The 21,935-nt window shown below is 42.4% G+C and overlaps 2 protein-coding genes and 1 long non-coding RNA gene across 7 annotated transcripts; 1 reads left to right on the top strand and 2 right to left on the bottom strand.

Moving 5' to 3' along the window:
- Positions 1 to 210: 210 nt before the first annotated feature.
- ltl (leucine-rich repeat-containing larval translucida) lies at positions 211 to 11,643 on the bottom strand. The gene is made up of 4 exons (XM_018007777.2): positions 9,585 to 11,643; positions 2,462 to 3,470; positions 2,200 to 2,398; positions 211 to 1,894 (listed from the first exon to the last, which is right to left on the bottom strand). Exons 1-4 carry the CDS (start codon positions 9,875 to 9,877, stop codon positions 981 to 983), a joined length of 2,415 nt encoding a protein of 804 aa, XP_017863266.1. The 5' UTR covers positions 9,878 to 11,643; the 3' UTR covers positions 211 to 980.
- LOC149269048 (uncharacterized) lies at positions 7,763 to 13,956 on the top strand. The gene is made up of 2 exons (XR_016270073.1): positions 7,763 to 7,911; positions 13,015 to 13,956. It is a non-coding gene; the product is annotated as an uncharacterized LOC149269048 (long non-coding RNA).
- On the bottom strand, positions 13,317 to 21,381 carry LOC108613950 (uncharacterized). 5 transcript variants are annotated; one of them, XM_018007765.2, is made up of 12 exons: positions 20,706 to 21,381; positions 20,450 to 20,567; positions 20,158 to 20,378; positions 18,908 to 20,093; positions 18,722 to 18,808; positions 17,871 to 18,176; positions 17,697 to 17,783; positions 16,385 to 17,089; positions 14,621 to 15,574; positions 14,426 to 14,556; positions 14,143 to 14,370; positions 13,317 to 14,076 (listed from the first exon to the last, which is right to left on the bottom strand). In XM_018007765.2, exons 1-12 carry the CDS (start codon positions 20,769 to 20,771, stop codon positions 13,726 to 13,728), a joined length of 4,440 nt encoding a protein of 1,479 aa, XP_017863254.1. In that variant the 5' UTR covers positions 20,772 to 21,381; the 3' UTR covers positions 13,317 to 13,725. The 5 variants fall into 5 exon arrangements, with proteins under 5 accessions (XP_017863254.1, XP_017863258.1, XP_089324953.1 ...); XM_018007769.2 differs by having other exon boundaries at positions 14,621 to 15,217; positions 20,706 to 21,378; XM_089468827.1 differs by having other exon boundaries at positions 14,143 to 14,322; positions 14,621 to 15,217; positions 20,706 to 21,377.
- Positions 21,382 to 21,935: the final 554 nt, after the last annotated feature.

Genomic DNA, 21,935 nt, shown 5'->3' with positions numbered 1-21,935 from the left:
ATTGAAGCAGCTAATGCAAGTCATGGTCATAAATATCGATAGGTATGTTAGCTAACATTGTTGTGTTATTGAGAATCCGCCACACAATGTTAGTGCGGAGTGATGTTAATTAACAGCAACTATTATTAATAGCTATCGAAATTTGCTTTATGGCGCGAGCATTTGAAAAATTTTATGTTCGACTTTGGCATGAATGCAATATTGAAACAATTATTTTTCTTTACGACTTTATTTAGAATACCATTTTCATTTTCGTTTATATAATTACGCGCTACAAACTAAATTCATTTGTTAACCAACTGATAACAATATATAATTTCATTCTGTGTTTTTATGTGCGTTGCTACTGCTGTGTGTGTGTGTGAGTGTATGTGTTTTGTTTGTTTTCCTTTTGTTTGAACATTAACTTTTTTCTTATTTATTTTATTTTTATTTTGTTGTTCCTCTTTTTCTGTATGTGTTTTTTTTTTTTTTTAACTCTAAGTACCTACTTGTAAAACTTTTCAACGTATGTATATGGTGTATACAGTTATTTAAATATTTATATTCGCTCTTCTCCTGCTTTCCTACTGGCCAGACAAGCTGCACCCACCCCCAAATTATGTGCCCACCCGCCCAGCAATCAACTTATAACTTAAAGCCGGTCCAAAGTATCGTTCGTCCGTGCGTCTGTTCGGGTCCGGATCCGCTTGAAAATATTTTGCTGCTTCTTTTTTTGTTTTTTTTTTGTGAAATTTCTCTCTGCTTTGACATTATTTGTTCGATTCGATTTCGCGTTTAAACTTAGATTAACTTAAGACGTACAATTCAAAAAAGTTTCGTTGCTTGCCACGCCCCCCAAAAAAGCACGCTACTCCTACTCGCCTACGCCTGCCTGCGCCTTTACAGTTAAATAAATCTTGTGATGTGTATGTGTGTGTTTTTTTTTTTTAGTTTTAGTTATTTTTTTCTCTGCTTCTTCTTCTCCCCATAGCGACTCCTCACTGCTCCGGCGGCTCTTCGGGTATTTGGAGATTCTGTGCCGCATGCTCCACATCGCCGAGCAGCACCGACGGATACTCCTCGTGCACCGAATTGGACTGCGAGTCGGCGTCCTCGTCGAGCAGATTCGATTTGCTCGCTGGCACCGGCGTGGGGACCAACACCACATTCGGTATATACTCGACCGTCTCATACTCTGTCTTGGCCACCGTATCGGCCTCGGCCTGCTCGACCGGATTGGGCATCGGCTCTGGCGGCAGCTCGACAGCCTCGTCTGTGGCATTCATCTGCGATGGCTTCATCTGATTGGGCTCCTCGATGTCCAGGACCACGGGCAGCGTATCATTCGGTTGCGGCGTTGTGGTGCTGGTGCTTGTGGTGGTTGGCGCTGTGGTGGTCACCACATCCATCGGATTTGCCGGAGTGGGTGTCGTGGCTGCACCAACTGTGGGTGGATTCGTTGTCGTTGTTGTTGTTGTTGCTGCCGAAGTTGTTGACGATGTTGTTGTTGTTGTTGGGTTAGTTGTATTCGCTTCCCCGAGCACTGGCGGCGGCGTGGTTGCGGCTGCGGCCAGCAGCAATGTGGGTGCCACTGCCGGCGGTGCAGCTATGATAACCGGATTGATCAGCGGCTGTCCGAGTGTCGCAATTATCGGCGGCAACAGCTCGTCGTTGTTCTTGATCAAGATGGGCGACGGTACCAGCATCTGGACCAGCGGCTTCGCATCCTCAGCATCGACAATCTTCAGCTTAGTCACCAGCAGCGGCAAATCGTAATTGTAGAGCATCGGCAGCACCGTGCACACCTCCTGATCATTCTCGAAGCACTGCGATCGGCCACGTATGCGCGCATCCTGCGCGATCATCAGACGGCACAGCTCGTTCAGGCGCACATCGCACATGATGGGATTGTCTAAGGGAGAGCATGTAGATATAATTTGAGAACTAGTATTATAGAGCTCCATCTTATTTTTAGCCTGAGAATTGATTCGATTTATAGGCAGACAATTAGTGACTATAGAAGGAAAAGATTGATTTACGGATAGCTGCACTAAAATGATGATAAATTGAGAGAGATATTCATCTTCTTTTTCTTTTTTTTCGTGGTTTTTCCTGTCTCTTTTTCTCAGAGTTCCCCTCAGTATTTCTTCCTTTTCTTTTTCTTTTTTTCTTCCTCTCCCTTTCTACCTATCTCTCCCTCTCCATCTATTCACTCACCATCTAAAAACATCTCCAGTTTGCCAGGAACATTGTGATTCTTGCAGCGCGTGTTGGTGACGAGCTCACTAGATATGCTCGAGATTTGATTGTTGGTCAGGTTAACCTGGCAGAGCATGGGCAGGCCGTAAAAGTCGTGCTCCAGCTTCGTGATGTTGTTATAAGCCACCTTCAGGATCTTTAAACTGGGCAGCAGAGTCTGCAAAAAGTAAAAGAGAAGTTAAGCATAATCTTATCTTCAATGAATCTATCAAATGCTTACCGTTTCCAGCTGCTTCAGTTCGACCAATTGATTGGCGGTCAAGTCGAGTATCTCCAGTCGATTCATGCCATTCAAGTCTCCGGGTTGTAGATATTCGATACGATTCTCCGGCAGGCTAAGGATGCGCAGATGACTGAGGCCCGCCAATGCCGAGTCCAGAGTAACAATTTGATTGTGATCCAGGCGAAGATCGATTAGAGCCAGCTCGGGGCTGTGCTTGTGGGCGGGCAGCAGACGCTGAATGCGATTGTAGGACAGATCCAGCACCCTCAGGGAGCGCATGCCATGCAGCTCCTCCATGGAGAACTCCTCAATGTCGTTGAACGAGAAGTTGCCCCTCGTCAGCTTTACCATCGGATGCAGCGAGAAATTTAGCGAGCGAATATGATTGCAGGCCAGATTCAGGGTGTCCAGCTGCCGGCACGACTGGAACTCATCCTGGGCCAAGTACTCCAGCTCATTGTTATTCGCGAGCAGCTCGGTCAAATGCTGGGCATTCCTCAGCACACGATCGAACGATCGCAAGCGATTGAAATGCAAATGAATGATCTCCAGGTCGTCCATGGTGGCCATATTAGCGGGCAGATGCTCCAGTCGATTATTGTGGGCCATGAGGAGACGCAGCTTACTTCCATCCGGCAGCTCCTTATCGAGGTCACTGATATTGTTCGCATTGATAAACAGTGAATGGAGATTGGTTAATTCGGCCAGCGATCCATTTAGCGATTCCAGTTGATTTCGACCCAAATGCAGGATGAGCAAGCTGAGCGGAAAGGCGCCACGATCCAGTCGAGTTATATTATTGCTGGGCAATATCAAATTCGTGATCTTTTGTATGCCTTTCAGGTCGTCCTGCTGCACGACTCGTATGTTGCAGCGGCTGATGTCGAAGGTCTGCAGCAGCGGCATGTGATTCAAGACGTGCTTCGGAATCTCGTCGAGTTCGTTGTCGGCGACGCTTAAGTAGGTGACATTCGATAACCCGCGAAATGGCAGCTCTGGCAGCGATCTATAAATAGCCACAAGCAGCACAAAAAATAGAATATATACGTTAATGCCATTTCAATATGCGAAATTGTTAGAATAACAACGTAGCAGACCTACTTTAGCCATTGGGCGCAATCACAAAATTGAATTATCTTTTAAAGCTGATCTTGAGTTGCAAGCGGGGAGTATTCACTTTGCTAGCAGAAGCATACCTGCAGCGTATAATACTTGAACAGCAGCAAGGAACAATTTGAGTGGAGGAAAAACTTTGGATATTAAATGTCTTTTAATTCCTATACTGCATACTTTTTGGCGCACATGTGGGAGTGACACGAGCTGAAAACGTGACAGATCTGTATCAATGTATCTGTATCTATGTATCTATGTATCTGTATCTATGTATCTATATATCTGTATCTATGTATCTATGTATCTGTATCTATGTATCTGTATCTATGTATCCGTATCTATGTATCTGTATCTATGTATCTATGTATCTGTATCTATATATCTGTATCTATGTATCTGTATCTATGTATCTGTATCTATGTATCTATGTATCTGTATCTGTAACTATGTATCTGTATCTATGTATCTATGTATCTGTAGCTATGTATCTGTATCTATGTATCTGTATCTATATATCTGCAATATGTATCTGTATCTATGTATCTGTATCTATGTATTTGTATACATGTATCTGTATCTATGTATCTGTATCTATGTATCTGTATCTATGTATTTGTATATATGTATCTGTATCTATGTATTTGTATCTATGTATCTGTATCTATGTATCTGTATCTATGTATCTGTATCTATGTATCTGTATCTGTATCTGTATCTATGTATTTGTATCTGTATCTGTATCTGTATCTGTAACTGTATCTGTATCTGTATCTGTATCTGTATCTGTATCTGTATCTGTATCTGTATCTATGTATCTGTATCTATGTATCTGTATCTATGTATCTGTATCTATGTATCTGTATCTATGTATCTGTATCTGTATCTGTATCTGTATCTGTATCTGTATCTGTATCTGTATCTGTATCTGTATCTGTATCTGTATCTGTATCTGTATCTGTATCTGTATCTGTATCTGTATCTGTATCTGTATCTGTATCTGTATCTGTATCTGTATCTGTATCTGTATCTGTATCTGTATCTGTATCTGTATCTGTATCTGTATCTGTATCTGTATCTGTATCTGTATCTGTATCTGTATCTGTATCTATATCTCTATCTGCATCTATGTATCCTCCAATATATCTAATTTAATGGATTAATGTGTATCATCTGCTGCACCCGCAATTTATTCTCTTCATATTTCGCTGACACAGCTTATCAAAGAGCCTAAACTCGATATATCATATGAATACCTGTGGCTGAATGCGTGTCTGCCAACCTCCCTGCCCCATCTGCCCCGCTTTCGATGCGTGTTTGTATATCTTTATCGATGACTGCAGGCGGCTATTAAGTTGTCGCCGTCGGGGCGCCAAATGGTCGCATTATTCATGATGGGAACTGGGCTGGGAACTGGCTGCTGCTGCGGCTACTGTTGCTGCTGCCACTTCTAGCTGACTATCTGGATGGCGTGCAAATTGCTTGATGGCAGCCAGTGGACATCCTTGGCGCCGTTATTGGCAGCAGCCAAAGAGCCTGCCACTGATTGGCAGGCACCTATTTTTAGATCTCGAGACACTTGATCTTGATTGATTGCGAGCTCGCCTGTCCGGCAGTTGATTATGTAATGTGGAAAAAAAACGGGCAAGGATGACGATGATGATGATGCAGTCAGCCTAGCCTAGCCCAACCAGCCGACTGCAATAGATACGAGTATTGTATCTATAATGAGCAAAAGGCAGCGTTCGCTCGTTGAACTTGAGCGCGTATCAGGCAGATACATAAGCAGCTATATATCGAGTGAGATATATGTACATATGGCATGTATGCATGTATGTTTGTAGTATATATATACATATGTATATGGACAATTCCTTAACGTCAGTCATTTAATTGTCACACGACCTAAGCTGGCCTCTTGATCATTGATTGAACGTAATAATAAAATTCAATTGGGAACCCGCTCACTCGCTCTTTCTCTCTTTCTCTCTCTTTCTCGTTTACTCTTTTATTATGGCCTGCTCGCTCTTTTGCACAAAACTGACCCCAAGCAGACAAAAAAAAAATATAATAATAATAACAATTACAAATAACAATAACAGAAACAACGGAACATTCCATTTCCAAGTATTCATTAGGCCTCTCTCCCTCTGATTGTTTTTGTCTTTCTCTCTCTCTTTTTCAGCTAAATAATAAACCAAGTTTAGTGTAAACTTTCTTGTTGATTGTTTACCTTCTTAAAGCAAAACATATTTATGTACATATATACTATATACATATACCATATACATATACACTCGATTCGAAGTAGTTGTTGCGTTATCACTGAAAACGTTTTGTTCTCGGAATATTCCATAATAAATTATGTAGCTATCGTACTCAACACTTTTTCGCACTTTTGTCAGGGCTGCAACTACTCCTCAACTGTATAATCAGAAGTATATATACATATGTGTGGAGAGATGTATTTATATGACTTCGCTAGACATTGCCATAACGCATGGCTCTTCAGCTCTTATCAGCCTGAGAAAAAACAAAACAAATCAAAACAAAAGTGATCGATGCATCAATCGATCCAACCATCCAAGCTCAGCACATTTCAGTCTCTCAGAAGCAGAATCTTCTCTCTTCTATAGTTTCATATTCTCTAATTTCATTAGAAATCCCCCAAAAGAAACAGAACAGAAATTGTTGACAGCATTTTTCAACAATTTGATCAGTGGAGGATCGTTAAAGCGATCGTTAAAATCACATTATCTATCAAGTTGGCGCCAGTCATAAACTTATGACGAGCCCAAGTCCATTAAAACAGCTGCTCTTATCACAGCCAAATAGAATTGTATATATGTAACTGTGTGTGTATACGTATATATAATATGATTCCATATGTTTTTATAGAGAGCTCTGGGTAAAGGTCTAAGACAGGAAAATAATCTGAATATTAGAATTTTGACTCAATTTTGAGAAATTGCTTAAGGCCGGTGAGATTTCTAATTAATGATATATAGAAATAATTAATAATGGAAATATAATAAGTGAATATGTGATATAACAATTATATAGAAATATGAAGAACTATAAATATGGGATATACGTATCTGTATAAGATTAAACAAATATACATATGCATGTTGCTAGATTTAAGCTTTCTGTTTGTGTTTCAATTTACTTTGAAAACTATGAAGTTTCAGTTTCAAGGAGCTAAAAATGTTTTTATATACAAACATTTAGAAGTGAAGAATGAGTAAAATAGGTTCAAAGAAAATAGAAAATACTAAAGAAATATCCAAAGTAAATTTAAAGTTGGAATTATAGAATTTTCGAAATTTAATAAGACTTTCAACAAATTTAATAAATAGTAATATTTTCCTATATAAATTCAACCAGTTCGCACCTACCAAAGCACCCCTCTTGCAACCCTGGGTTAGGCACGTCAATGTTAAAAGATTTCAAACGGATTTCGTTGACCACGCGAATCACAGCGGATTGCCACGCGTTGCTCAAGCGATTCAGAAACATATCAGACACACACATACAACAGGCACACTCACTTGCAGCACATGTGTTTTTCCTGGCTGTGTGATGTGTGGCCTGGCCTGGAATGATTTGGTCGGAGCGCGATATTAAGGCAATAGGTCAATTATATTAAATTGACATCAATGTAAAAAAAAAGAAAGAAACTGAAAAAACACTTTTCAGGCAGCACGCGCTGGAGACCCAAGTCGCATGGCATCGAACCGAATCGGCGTTGCATATGCGCTACACTGAGAGAAGTACTGGGAGGAGTTGTAGACAACTTTAATTAGGAAATTATTTAAGCATTAGTTTATTAAATATTTCTATGGAAATGATGGCAATATTATAGACAAAAAAATTGACAAATTTCTAAGAAAAGAAATTTATTTTAAAGATAGTTTTTTCAGAATTTTCCATTCAGATTTTGACGTGAAAATTTGTTATGTTTATTTTTAAAAACTTAAAAAAGATGCTTGAAATTAATATAAAAATTTCACTATAATAAAAATCGTTGAGTCATATTTTGATTTTTTCTAAAAAAAAATAATCGCATTTTTTTCAAGTGTACATAATATGTATGTATTATATGGCACTGATTCGATTAGGTTCTAGTAATTAAATCATTTTTCAAGTTTTTTTTTTTTTTTTTTTTTACATACAAATTGCATTTGATGGAAAGATGACGTTTGACAAATGATGCTGCCCGCTGATAAAGCAAAAGTCAGCCAATTGTATAACCCATCCAGAACTTGGCAGTTAATCGATTTCTATGCACAGAAGTGTGCAGAAATTCTATATACTATATGTATTGCACTGTATCGGTATGTTTATTTGATTGTTTTTAATTGAATTGGCAGCTCATTAGGCGCAGGAGTCAAATATCAATGAACCCCGCTTATGAAATAGGCCTGAATATAATATTACTTATATACATATACATTCTGATATGGTTATTTATATTTGCTATTAATACTGTTAATGTGCGTGTGTGTGTGTTTTGTTTAAAATTGAAATTCATTCAGAGTCTTCGAGTGAGCGGAGAAAACGTGCAGCTCGCTCGTTCGCTTTCAAACCAGAATCGAATCCAATTGCAATTATCAGTTTTGCATACGCATTAAGTATACGTCGGATGTCTCTGGGGATTTACTATATATACCCGTGTGTATATATATATATGTCTATCTGTATGTGTGAGTTTATATAGAAACAGAAATTGATAACGCCACTCGGTCGCAGCCATTCAAGTATCAACAATCGAAGCACGAAGCTAAAAGTTTGTTTGGCTCTAGTCTAGTCTGTTGAGGATCTAATCTTGAGTCTTGAGTTTGAAACGCGTGTCGCAACCAGCTCGAAACTAGCCGTAATTTGTCTCAATTGCATAGATGTGGAGATCCCAGAGTAGCTCGGCTAGTTTCTAATTGAAAAATTAAATCATTTACTTCGGCCAGGTCATAATTAGATCCCAGAACCAGGTCTACCCAATTGAGCCTCAATTGAAGTGCAGCTAATTATGCTTGCTTCAGTCCCCCAGATCTACATATACGCATATACCTACCTATATCTGTCTATGATAGCTAGGAAATTGACCGCGAAACACGTGAAGCGCATTTTCTCATTATTATTACTTTTTTTCGTATATTTCTTCTACTTGTTTTTATTATGCTTAAGTACATTGGACTCGTATTTTCGTAGCTTTGTTGTTTTTCTTCTGCTGTTTTTTTGTTTTTTTGATTGGGTTTAAGGAACCTAAATTGATAGCCAGCCTACGGAAAATTCTGTACGCTGCTCAGATAGAAAGACACTGGCGACCTTGAAATTTAGCCGATAATTGAATTTCGTGGGGGGCTTCGAATGAACGACAATTTTTTAGGGGTATACCCGGGCGGCGAGACTTGTCAATCGAACCGGTAGAAAATGGGAATTACCTAGAGTAATATTTAGTAATAAAGCAGTTTCTAATTTTTTCTTTGGAAGTGCTAACTTTTGTTGGTAGCCTAGCTTTGATGGATTGATAGATTATGAATGGCTTGAGAGATACTTCTTATATTATCTTTATAGTTAGAAGAGCTAAGATCTAAGACCTTTAGACCTAGTTTGAACTGTAAAATACACATATCGGATGTCTGTAAAAGAAAGTATAAAGAAAGTTTTATGTACAGTTATTCCGAGCAGATAAATGCAAGATCTCAAGCTCAATCGGATGACTAGTATTTAGGAAAATTGCTCGAATCGATTCATCGTAAACTAGCGTACAAATCGAAACGCAGAGAAACATATGCCTTCTCCAGAATTCTAGGTCTATATATATATATATATATACATAATAACAGTTAACAGTCCCATTACTCTAAACTATAAATCTTAAAGCATATCTTAAAATGCACAAAAGATCGTTTCTATAAACTATCTCAAACCCAATTTGGAGCCTTAATCTGTTCCAAACAAAGTTTCTATACAACCATACGGATATTCATTTGAGGAGAATTTCACGTACCTTAGGCCGTTCCACTGCATACGCAGCTTGTAGATGTTAAAGTTCATATCTCTGAACGATCTCATCTCCAGATCGTCCAGTTGCGAATGGGTTATTTTCAGATCGATGTTGACATCGGAGTTCAGCTTATTGGCCAGACTGTCGACGACAGCGTTGAAGGACTCGAGTTTCTCGCAGGCGAGCTCGACGTGATTGAAGGCTTTGCCCATTTCGCACGTGCACGGCGATATCTCCGGACGGGCCGAGCATTGCAGTGCTGCAAAATGGAATACGGCGTACATCACAGAAGCCATATTGTTGTTGTTGATTTGTCGTTTGTGTTTGAGATTCTCAAATTTTTCCGATTTGGATTTTCGATTCACAGTTCACAGGATTTCTCTAGGCGTTTAGCGACTGAGCGAGCAGGCAGTCGAATATGTTTTTGGTGGGAAAAAAACTCTGTCTCTCTCACGTTTTGTTATACGGATGCGAACATATGTGCCGGAGTTTCCATACTTGGGATTCGGTTTTTCTTTTCCTTTCTTTTCTCTTCTTGTATCTATTTTACGTTCACTCGATTTTTCGATATATTGTCGACTTTTGAGGACCGTTATTAGAACCGTTTTTCCCGTTCACTATGTGGCCGGCATCGAATTTCACGCGACAAAAAGTCAAAAACCAAAAACCAAAAAAAAAGTAGAAGAACCCAGATGTGAGAGTTCTGTGTTTCAAATGTGGACTGCAATGCTCAATCGTTTGTTTGACCTCTTGACACGCACATCTATGTATTAATCTTCTATGAACAAAACAAAAAATAAAATAACACACACACGCACACACTTGCACACACACCCAAACACACTCTATATTGATTTCTCTCTCGCACTCTGTAACTGTGTGTGTATGTGTGTGTGGATGGATGGATGTCTATATATTTTATTTACTTTTTTATTTTTTTGATTTATATATTTTTTAAGCCGCGCGTATTGAGCGAGATTGTGAGTGTGAATCGTGGAGTCGATTTCTATATAGTATTATTATTATTATATATATGTGCTGTATATATATAAAATATATATATGTATTTGTATTCGTATATTATGTTGTTCTTTATAGCACTCAACGTATTTTTTTCTTTTTTCTGGAGCCCGTTGCTCACGTCTATAGCCCAACACGGTCCGTTTGCGACTGGGAAAAATAATGGAAACGCTGAGGATCCGTTTGTTGGCTGCGTCGCTAGCAGCGGCGTTGACGGCGACGCGAGCAGCAGCAGCGACTGCGCATGCTGCTGCTGTTGCTGTTGCTGTCTTAGCTGTTGTTGTTGAGGTTGCTGCCTGCTGTTGCTATTGTTGTTATTGTTGTTGTTGTTGCTGCCTTGAGAACTTTGAGCGCGTTTTTAAATGCAAAAGTTTTCTCTTTTGGCCACAAAGTATTGCAATTGCTGTTGCTGCTGCTGACGCCACTGTTGCTACTGTTGTTGTTGTTGTTGTTGCTGCTGCTGCTGCTGCTTCTGTTGCTGCCACTGACTGTTAAGCTATGTAATTGTTCAAGCAAACACTCAATTACATGTATTCCTGTCTCCTCAATCTCAATCTGAGTAGCTGGCGCCGTTGTCTGTTTTTGGTGCGTGATGTTTTTTCGTGTTGCCCCCTTTGAGCAGCACCAGCAGCAGCAACTGAGATGGGTGTTGCTGCCACATGTGGCATGTTTGTAAGTTGAGTTTCTTAGGAACCTAGGCAGCAGGCCATGCTATGCCAAGCATATACATACATATACACATACATATCTATGTATGGGGGCATCATTATCAACATCATGTGTTTACAAACTCTGGCTGTTGTTGTTGTAGTTGCTGGCTTCTACTCTTACGCACTGCTGATAAATTGTCCTTTACGCACACACACACAAACACATGCCAGCGGCTGCCACATGCGTTTTGAAAATCAGTTTTATTTGTGCACAGCATCTTTTATCTGAGCATCTTTTGAGTAATGTTTTCAATTATGACGTTCTCAACTGCACAGCGCCTGAATGAGCCGGCTTGTTATGATTTTGTTGTTGTTCGTGTGCCGCCTCATCGATGATAATCATGCGTGAAGATACTACACATTTGGCAGACCCATCGAATACCCTAGATGCATAAAGTATTGACTGAGTAAAAGATACAAGGGTAGCTACGCTTCGTTATGCATACACATACCCCTTAATAAAACTTGATTGATAAATAAATACCAACTCTATATTTTCTTTGATCTTTTAAATAAATTTAAATTTATTTCATGTTTAAAATTTAAAGCTAACGTAAGTAACCAATTTAATTGATAATCAATTTTAATTGATTCTCAAGTGCTAATTCTAGCAGTTAAATTTATCCACCCACATTCTACAGGGTATTTCTGCTGCCCTCAATCTCTCAAAATATCCATTGCAATAACGGTGAATAGTTAACCATTTTGAGCTAGATATCGATTGTCGATAAAGCTGCGCTTAGTATTTAATAAGTATTTAATTTGGTATTTAATTACCGCTGCCGTCTCAACCAAAAGTTTTCAACGTACTCGCAAAAATAAATCAACAATAATTGGCTACTGTGGCAACTGTGGCGCCACCTCGTTGCTGCTTGGCAGGCGCCACATTGAAACGAGTGCGCTGTCAGCTGAAGAGCAAGGGGCAGCACCAGCAGCAGCAGCATGCACCATGCATCAAAGTCCGCAGTCTTAATTTATTTTGAAGTTGTGGCTGGGCACAGCGCATACATAATTAACCAAAGCCCCCTTAAAAATGCCGTCTGTCGCGGTGAATTCCGCACGAAATTCCTGCCGGCTGCAATGCGCGTGCCAATGTGCCCCATCACACAAGCTCGTCCCGCACCGCGACGCCCCCTTCGCTTTCATACGTTGTCGCCCTTGCGCCCAACTGCTGCTGCTGCTGCTGTGCTGTGCTTCTGTTATAGCTCCTGCAGCAATTAATCATGGCTGTTGGCAATTTTCTTGTGATTCGCTGCGAAGCTTCAACTCATACTCAATCTCAATCTCTGTCGCTGTCTTTGCCATCATCTTGGATGATGAGCGCACGACATGGACGGTTATTTTTAGTGTGACCGTTACACGCCCACATTGCAAATATCTGAAGACTAACTAAATATTTATAAGTAATCGATAAATCGTATTAAAAATATACACAGATTGCGTAGCTGAGCTATTTTTAAATTTCAATCATGCCTAAATCAACAACAGCGCACAACAGCAACAATTATGAATTATTATTTATTCATATTTGTGTTGATGTCACATAAATATTTCAACATTTCTTAATGTGACAAATTTTTCGTGTTTCGCGCTTTCGCTTTCTCATGCAGTGAAATTATACATATTTCTGCTCTTCTCTCTGTTTTTTATTATTATTATTATTTATTTATTTATTTTTTTTGTTCTTATTTTTTTTTTTTTAGCCGATTTCTTTGATAGTTGCTGTAATGTGAATTCCACTCGAGAGATTGATGAAGATTCTGCAAAATTCCAGTTTGATTCGCAACGGAAACGATCATGTGCCAAAATTGATAGCCCTAAATCGAAAGAACACGTCAATTGGGGCCTGGCTGTTTAATTACGGCCAAAATATTTGGCTGGAATTTGGTATTTGGCTGTCGTCACGGCTTTGTCTGCCGCCTGGCCACTGCGTCACTCGCCACGGGGACGCCACTGGATCAATCAACTATATTGTCGATCGATCGATAATGGAGAACAGAATTGATTTTTGTGTATGTATGTAATTTTATTTAGCTTTCTTTTTATGCAGAGTTGTCCTAAAATCTTTGACCATTAATTTCGTGTAGTTTCTTGCAGTTAATTACGTGTGTGTGTGTGTGTGTGTATCTCATATCTGATTGTGTGTATGCATGTATATCTGCTTTATATAGTATATATCTACATATATATGTATCTATATATATGTGTGTGTATGTTTATCTGTATGTGTGTGTCTTGAAGTATCCACAGCCGCGCACTTCGTGTGACCAACACAGGCTTCAGAACTTATCCAATTAACTAAATATGAAACATAGTAGTTCAATATTAAAGTAAGATTTACATATATAAAGCACACTTAAGCACGTTTCATTCACGGCCACGACCACGCCCACAGCACGATTCAAGCTCGTTGCCTACTTTTGCTCGGTGAACTTGGTGATTTGCGGATATTTGCTTGGATTATAATCAATATCCTGCTTAAGGCGCTCGCGTGCACTGTTGCGCACAGCTTCCGTGTAGGACGCCTGCACCACAGCATCATGGGCAATGGCATTGATCACAACATCAGGATTAACAGTGGGATTCACGTTGCCGGCACCTCCACCATTCGTGCCAGCCAGTCCGGAGTTCTGGAGAGCACGCTGCACACCGCTCGAAATTAGGCATTCCACGTTTGATGACTTCTCGTTCTGGATGATCTTGCGACGCTTGGCAGACATGCCCGATATATAAGCATCGGAGTAGGGTGGTTGTGGTAGGTTTTGCTGCAAATGAATTTACAGCTTGTTTTAGCTATTGCTCATCATTTGATTTTACCCCCCTCCACTCACCTCTGTTTGGGTCTGCAGATCGCGAGTTATCACAGGCAGCCAGTCATGAGGGAAACTGTTATGCCAAGGCTCTGAGCCGACTGTTACCGCGGGCAACGATAGCTCCTGCTCCGTGGAGTTGCTGCTGCCACCGGCCACGTCGGCCATTTCAACGTCGGTGTCGAGCGATTGTTCTGCCGGCTGTGAATGTGAGGGGAAGGCGAGTAGCGGAGGCCACACAAAAGGATCCTATTAGTTAGTGCTTTATAGAAAAACTTGCTCAGCAATTCATTCTCAGACTTACGTCGGCATCTGGGCCCGTTGTCACTGCATTGCGCAGCACGAGGAACTGTTGAGCATCGGCGGTGTCCGTCGTTGCAGGAATTGTGGGATCTATGTAGATGCACAAGAACTGCAAGGCCTCATTGCGAAAATCTGAAAGGATGCGTCATCTCAGATGAGTGTCTACTTGAAGCATCAAGGTCCAGTCTTAACTTACTGAAACGCAGCGGCACGCTGAGCCGTCGCATCAACTGCCGCCAGTAGAGCTCCGCATTGGCGCTGCCCAGGCACAGGAAGAGCACGCTGTATAGACGCTTCCGGAACTGATCGCAGATTTGCTTTAGCTGATGCTCGAAGTGGCTGCTGCAAGTGTTGCCGTAGCACAGCTTGATGATGCGTTGCAGGCTCTGGCGCAGCGTATTGCACACGGAGTCCCGCGAATTGTACTCCGGCCGCTCGTACTGACGCAGAAACACGAGATTGTCGCCGAACCAGTCCAGAGCTCGGCCCACAGCCAACTGCATCGTGTCCGGATTTATCGAAGCGCCCTCGAAGACGCTGTGATGCAGAAAGCTGCGCAGTTGGGCGCGCAGATTGCAAGTCTCTCGGCTGACAGCTGCGTCGCCAGCTGTGGCTGCAGCTGAGCCCGAACCCGAACCCGCGCCCGAGTCGGAGCTCGGGGCTGCAACTGTGGTTGCGGCTGCTGCTGAGGCTGAGGCGGCCACTGGAGTCGCATTGGCTGCTGCGGCGCCACCATTGTTGGTTGCTGCGGTCGAAGTGGCATTAGTTAGCCCCGTTGTTGTGCCGCCCAAAGCTGTTTGCGCATGATTTCTCATATTAGTAACCAGGAAATTGTCAAGCATAGTGGATAAAAGTCTGGATACGGTTCTTTGCGCGGGCCGACCGTTCGGCTGGCGTGCAACGGGACGGCGGCTCATTGAGTAGCTCGAGCTGACAGGTGCGTGCACGCCACCGCCACCAGCAACACCACCACCGCCACCACCACCATTGCCACCAATACGATTGGCACCACCAACACTACCACCACCAATAGTCGTCAATCCCGGCGCGCTGCCGCTTCGGCTCTCGCGCATGATGGTGGGTCGTCGACGCGGCATGATACGCGAGATGCTTGAGCTGCTGAAGCTACGCGGCAAGCGAATACCGTTGACTATGAGATGAGATGACACGGATAGAATGCAGATTAGAATGTCAGAGATGCAAACCGGAAGCCTAAAACATTGTGTGTGTTTGTATGTGTGTGTGTACCTAAAGGTAGAGTCTATGGCTCCAGTCATAGGCATTAGCTCCTAAGCTCTTGCCTTCGACTTTTAGAAATTGGAGTATTCCAATTGCCTACTATAAGCATTACCAGTAGTGAATAGATCTTTGGCAAACATAAAACTACATTCAGACACTAGGCTCAGACTCGAATTCGACTTTAGTCCTGGAGAGAAGTATACTATATGAAAATTTCCAAATGTTCAGAAGACAGGCCTTAAGCTCTGGCATGTTTCTGAGTAGCTATACTATACTATATAATACTATACTACTATAATAACAAAAAAACAAGTGCGATATTTATAATGATCTGTTATACAATTCTAAGTATATGTATCTAGAAATTCTGATCTAAATATATACTAAATATAATATAATATACTGGATGTTTTCTGAAAAATCTGATGATTAATCATTGAGGTTAACTGAAATAAGGGAAATTATTTTCCTTCTATTGCTCTATTCATAACCCGGTTTACATCTCTGATGAATATGTTAGGATGAGGAAAGCAAGTCGGCCACGTGGCGATGGCGCGACGAGGCGAAGCCGTGCACTGCTCGGGACATTACAGCGATTACATATGTATACATATATGATTTGATGATTATGTATATATAGTATGTATCATTTGACATATATACATATTAATCCCATATCAAAATTTAGAGATATTCGTTAATCTTCAAATTTTCAACTCACCCAGAGCCTCAGCGGATTGATCACTTGTCGGTCTTCGGTAGTTGTTTAAGTGGTTATTGTTGTTGTTGTTGTTTCTGCTACTGATGTTGTTGTTTCTGCTTCTGATGTTGTTGTTGATTTGCTGTTGTTGTTGCTGTTGTTGCTGCTGTTGAACCATTGGCACCTCCGGCTCACGAATATGATGGCTATTGCAGGGCAAGAAACGATCGAACGCCGTATGGGTGGGCGCAATGCGTCCGGCCCAATTGTTGTTGCCGCCAATCTGAATCTGTGGTCGGGACGTCGAGCGCGTCTGCGTGGCCGTTGTGGGCAATGTATTGGCGCGCTGCTCGCCGCTGCGCGTGCCACTCGATGTGGATGCGGCAGCCGCAGCAGCAGCAGCAGCCGCAACAGCAGCAGCAACAGCATTAGCTCCAGCTGATGCTGCGGCAGCTGCTACATTTGCTTCGCCAGCTCCGGCACTGTCGGTGGCGGCTGCTGGTCGTCCCTGTGCCTGAGCTTGAGCTTGACCCTGACCCTGACCCTGTCCCTGGGCCTGGGCCTGGGCCTGGCCCTGAGCTTGCGGATGCACAGCAGCGGTCATCACATGTACCGGCAAATTTATGGACATCACATTGGGCACATTGAATTCGACACGCAGATCCGCATCGTTCGTGGCGCTATTGACCACGGCCTGAATCAAACGGGCCATTCGCATCTGAGGATCTGCAAGCGAGACAAGAAACAAGATAAATGAGCACACAACAAGCTAAACTGTAAGCTTAAACAAAAATCAATTAACGGTGACAACTTTAAATTAGTTTGCATTAACTTATGGATCTGCTGGATAGATTTTTCTAGGGTCTTTATAATGTAGAGCTTTCTAAACGTAAAGATTCGATCCGATAGATTAATTGGTTTGTAGAAAAGGTCTTAAGGCTTAAGCATTTAGGATCATAACACAACAGAGAAGGTTCGCAATATTGAAGCTGGAATGCGCTTTTGAAGTATTTAATTTAAAGCTTCCTCTCAATAAAAGCTTTGGTCGGGCTTGAAGCCAGTTGAAGTTGTTTTCAGTCAGTCAAATATTATTATGTTAAAGAGAAAAGCTATCAGAGCTTTTCAGAGCTTGGATGAATCCAGCAAATTAATGTGGAGCAACAGAAATACGACGCATCAACACTTGAAGCGTTAAAGCTTTAAATACTATATTATTTTGTTAAGTAAGGAAACAGCTAACATATTATGAAATATGCTTCAATTCAGTAGCAAAACTGTTTAATAAAAGCCGAACAAAAGCTGGGCTGAGCTGAATGGGAGAAGGAAAACCTACTGGGCGTTGGCATTGGGACAGGCATATAGAGACGAAACCTTGGCCTGGGTGCTTCATTAGGCTCAGCCGCACGCTCGGCATGCTCATCTAGAAAATCGACAAGGAATTAATCGTAGGGCTTGATTTTCCTTTGTTTTGACTGTTTGAGGATGGGCATATACCCTGGACACTCACCTGCATCTGCACGAGATTGTGTGCCGGCTGCATTGGTGCCAGCTGGCGCCACCATGGGCTCATCCACAGGATCCTCAAAGTTGTCATTTCGATTGGCTAGGCCAGCGAAGGCAGCGGCTGCAGCATCTGCATCAGCAATCCCTGCCGCTATTAACTCATCTTCCCTTCGGTTACGTTCCTCGGGATCTGTATAATCCTCCTCCTCAATATCTTGCATGCTAAACCCATCCTGTGGGTTCTGTGGACGCTGCTCCCCATCGTTTGTAGCATTAGAAACAGCCTGAATAAGACGTGACATTCGAGGATCTGTTGACGGAACGAAATTTCGGATTAGAGTATGAAATTGTAAATTCTAAGGAATATGTACAAAAATCTGTTTTTTCAACAAAAGTTTTGGTAGATATTTTATTTATCTCCCAGCTTGATGGATTCTTAGAAAAGAAACTATTCTAATACTTCAAGCAAATCAACCATAAGACAATAAGCTTTTAGGATCAGCCGGAAGCTTTTATGGAGCAACTTTTATGACATTTGTATAAGCTGAACTTTTGGTTTAACCTTAAGAGGAGATCTAGCAAAGCTTTTAGCTAGATGAACTTTTATAAAAGAATGCTTAAAGAACATATGTAGAATAATTAGTTCTTAAGCTTCAGCTTCAAGCTTTTGGATTAATCTTGCGGTAGTAAAGGAAGGGAACAAGTTGGAACTCTAAAGACAAATCTTTAACTTTGAGTCCGGGATTAGTATATAATAGATCAAAATATAAAGCAAAGCTTGCAAACTTTAAGCCAGCTTTCGATAGCGGATTCTGCTTCTTTGGTAACAAAGATTTATATTCGATGAAAACCTACTGTGCATAGGCAATGGCACAGGCATATAGAGACTTAGCCTTGGCCTAGGCGCTGCTTCGACATCAACGGAGTTTTCCACTTGATCATCTAAAGAAATGGACAAGAAATTGATATCGCCTGCTATCTATTGTTTGGATATTTCGTCTGATCTATATATATATATCTCCTTATTGAATATACACTCACCTACTCCATCTTGATCAGTCCCGGGTCGTTGTGGTTGCGCTGAAGCTGTGCCTGTGCCTGAACCTGAGCCTGAGCCTGTTCCAGCCACAGTCTGTTGTTGAGGATTAGATGCAGCAGAGGCAGAGGCTGGTTGCGCGGCTTGTGGTACTGCAGACGCTGGCGGCACCTGGGCAATGAGGTCTGCAAGCGGAGCGCTCACCAGATTGGGCGTAAAGATATTATTGGACCGTATGTAGCCGCTCTGCTCCACGAGAATGGGCCGGCAGGTGAGCACACGCGGACCTGGCTGGGACAGATCCAGCATCAAGTCCGAGATGGCGTGCTGGGCGTGCGACAGATAGTGCAGGGCCTCGGAGACACGATCGTAGATGCGCTGCGCATTCTCTCGTCCCGCTGTGTCCTGTTCCTCGAAGCTGGGATCTTGCTGCAGGATTTCGTAGTAGCGATCGAGGAAGGGCGCCAAACGTTGCTCGACGGTGCGATAGCGCTGAAAGACTCGAGCCAGCACCTCGGGACGTGTTCGACGGCGCGGACCATTGCCAGTGCCGTTCGGTTGCGTTCCTCCAGCAGCTGCTGTTCCGGCTGCTGCGCCTCGATCCGCTGCCTCTGCCTGCGGCGAGTTGGAGCGCTCGTCTTCACCGGGTGGAGTGTTAGTCCCATCGGCTGCCTCATCATCTGTCTCAATTACATCCTCAATGATCACAGCGGCTGCTGCTGTAGTCTCCTCGCTCGTGTCAACGCTGGCGGCGCCATCGCTGCTGCTGCTTCCAGCACGATCCGATGGCTGTTGTTGCTGCTGCTGCGATTGTTGTTGCTGTTGCTGCGGCTGCGGCTGCGGCTGCTGGTCGCCCTCCTCGTTGGTGTAGACAGTGGGCAGCTGCACCACTGTATAGTTGCGACCAGGTGTGTTGCGTGACAATGCAGCGGTGACTGCGTCCTGTACCATGTCAATGATGTTATTGTTGCGTGGCATATCGGTGGAGGACACGCCCACCTCGACCACCGTTGATTCCATAGTCCAATGCCCGCGCTGTAGTATATCTAATGATTGATTATTCAGCCCGATCTCGGGGTTCTCCAGATACGCAGCTATATTATTGGCACAGTCGATCATGTGCTGGGCAACAGTGATGCGATTAATGCAGAAAGACGACGAGTTGGGAAAGCGATTCGGAGGTGTGCGAGCCTGCAAAGGAATACGATAATTAGCAACAGGAATTTAAGGTAGCCTCGACAGCATTTATTCTTACGCCCGCAGCATTCAGTGGTCCATTGTTCACGGGTATGGCCATAGTGCCCACCAGCATGCCGTCGAGTGCCCTGAAATATGGCGCATTGCGCAGATTCCGTGGTGCTGGTCTGCCGGGGAGGCGGTTCAAGCCACGCATCGGTTCATCGTTGTTCGTTGCATTGGCGCCGCGCTGCGAGAAGGGCGGGCGCTCGGCCACATGCAGAACTTTGCCATCGACATCTAGAAAACGGAGATCAGTCATATGTCAATAGGTTGATTGCAACTACTAATGCAAACTAGCCATGACTCACCGTATTCCTTCACCTGTTTGTCATCAGACAACACGCGGCCCTGGTAAATAATTCGCTGATTCTCGGCTGCAATGTTGGTCTTCTCTGCGATTTGGTCCTTGAACTGGCGTATGGTTAACTACGAATAAAAAGAAAAATGTAATTCAAAGAAAAGCGTTCACACCACACAACCTCAAAAATGCACACACACAAGCATGGACTTCCACACTAACTCATACACACACATGCACGCGCACCCGTTCATACACGTACTTACCTCATTGTCGATGCTGAAGTCGTGTGTGCGAGCATCTAAAGTTTTCACCTTTAGGTTTATTAACATCTTGTTAACCGTGCCCGTGCTTATCAAATGCTTCTGAATTAGATTCCTTTACTGTAGAAATACAACTTACAACAGCCAACGGCAAAGAAAATCGGTGGCCGATGTACTACGGCAATCGTTGTGTCTTGTTTCTGCCAATCGAATCGCTTTCGCATTCGAAATTCGCCTTTGCTCTCTCTCACTCTTTCGCACTCTCTTCGATCCGGTGTAGCCAAGTGTGGAAAAATTTTTATATTATTTTTTGTGTTTTATTAAATGTTATATTTTTCTTTCGCCTGCGTTTGCGTATCGCTAATGTCGCTTTTGTGTCGCATCAACACCGTATGCCAGTCGATTAAAGAGCAACTAAATCGAAATATATTGCTGCCAAATTTTGATAATCACACAAAAATAGCGAGCGGCTACGACCCAGAATTCCTTACTCTTATATGCTTTTTAACAAAATATACTGTATACAAACGTCAGATAATTTATTTTTGTGGTATTTTGATACTTTAGCCAATATGGTCACATGGTGTAAAACTCATGCTAACAATCTATCAATCGATTGTTGCAATTTTTAGTATTTTCAGCAGTCTGGCTAGGCTGCGCAATAGAAAAAATGTTTATTTTAGCTATCTGGTTAGCCTGGTCTTACGCTGCAGCCCTGGCCTGCTGCTATGTGGCGCAAATTTTAAAAATTTAAATTTATCTTTTGGTTTTTTTTTACTGCACTCGCATTGTATGGGAGAAAACAGAAAAAACAGCAACTGACGTGCTTGCCGCATGTATTATGCCACAGTTAACCCGCTCCAAGGCCTTTGCGACGTCTGCTTTGAACTGCATCCTGTGGGAATTTGCTCAAAAAACTGAATAATAGCAGCAAAAAAGCGAGCCAAAGCCGAGGTGTAGAACAACTTTTCGCTTTGAATATTTAAGTGGCAGAGCCAGCAGCGGCAGGTATGCTAAGAGAGTGGGCAGGGCATGGGAGAAGGCGTGCCAGCAGAAAGGCAACGGCAGCGGCTGCGGCAGCTAACACAATTTTTCTTAGACCCCGGAAAATGTGAAAATGCGGAAATGTGATTTAATGTCGGCTCAAAATGATTGCCGAATATTTCGCTTGTTGTTCGAGTTTGAGGGTTAAAGCTTAAATGCTTTAATAAATAGATAAGGAAGCGAAAGAGA

The sequence above is a fragment of the Drosophila arizonae genome, chromosome 4 (genome assembly GCF_054131065.1).
Source record: "Drosophila arizonae isolate 15081-1271.41 chromosome 4, UAZ_ARI_1.0, whole genome shotgun sequence".
Taxonomy (NCBI): Eukaryota; Metazoa; Arthropoda; class Insecta; order Diptera; family Drosophilidae; genus Drosophila; species Drosophila arizonae.
The sequence above is the reverse complement of the archived record's forward strand: the minus strand, read 5'-3'. Positions and strand labels throughout refer to the sequence as shown.

Coding starts and splice junctions, on each gene's coding strand:
- LOC108613950 (XM_018007765.2), bottom strand. CDS start 20,771: ATGTTAATAAACCTAAAGGTGAAAACTTTAGATGCTCGCACACACGAC. Junction 17,090..17,696: donor TGTCCCAATGCCAACGCCCA/GTAGGTTTTCCT, acceptor TCTCGCTTGCAG/ATCCTCAGATGCGAATGGCC. Junction 14,557..14,620: donor CAGCGTGCCGCTGCGTTTCA/GTAAGTTAAGAC, acceptor GCATCCTTTCAG/ATTTTCGCAATGAGGCCTTG.
- ltl (XM_018007777.2), bottom strand. CDS start 9,877: ATGGCTTCTGTGATGTACGCCGTATTCCATTTTGCAGCACTGCAATGC. Junction 3,471..9,584: donor ATGCAGTGGAACGGCCTAAG/GTACGTGAAATT, acceptor GGCTATTTATAG/ATCGCTGCCAGAGCTGCCAT. Junction 1,895..2,199: donor ACTGGAGATGTTTTTAGATG/GTGAGTGAATAG, acceptor GCTCTCCCTTAG/ACAATCCCATCATGTGCGAT.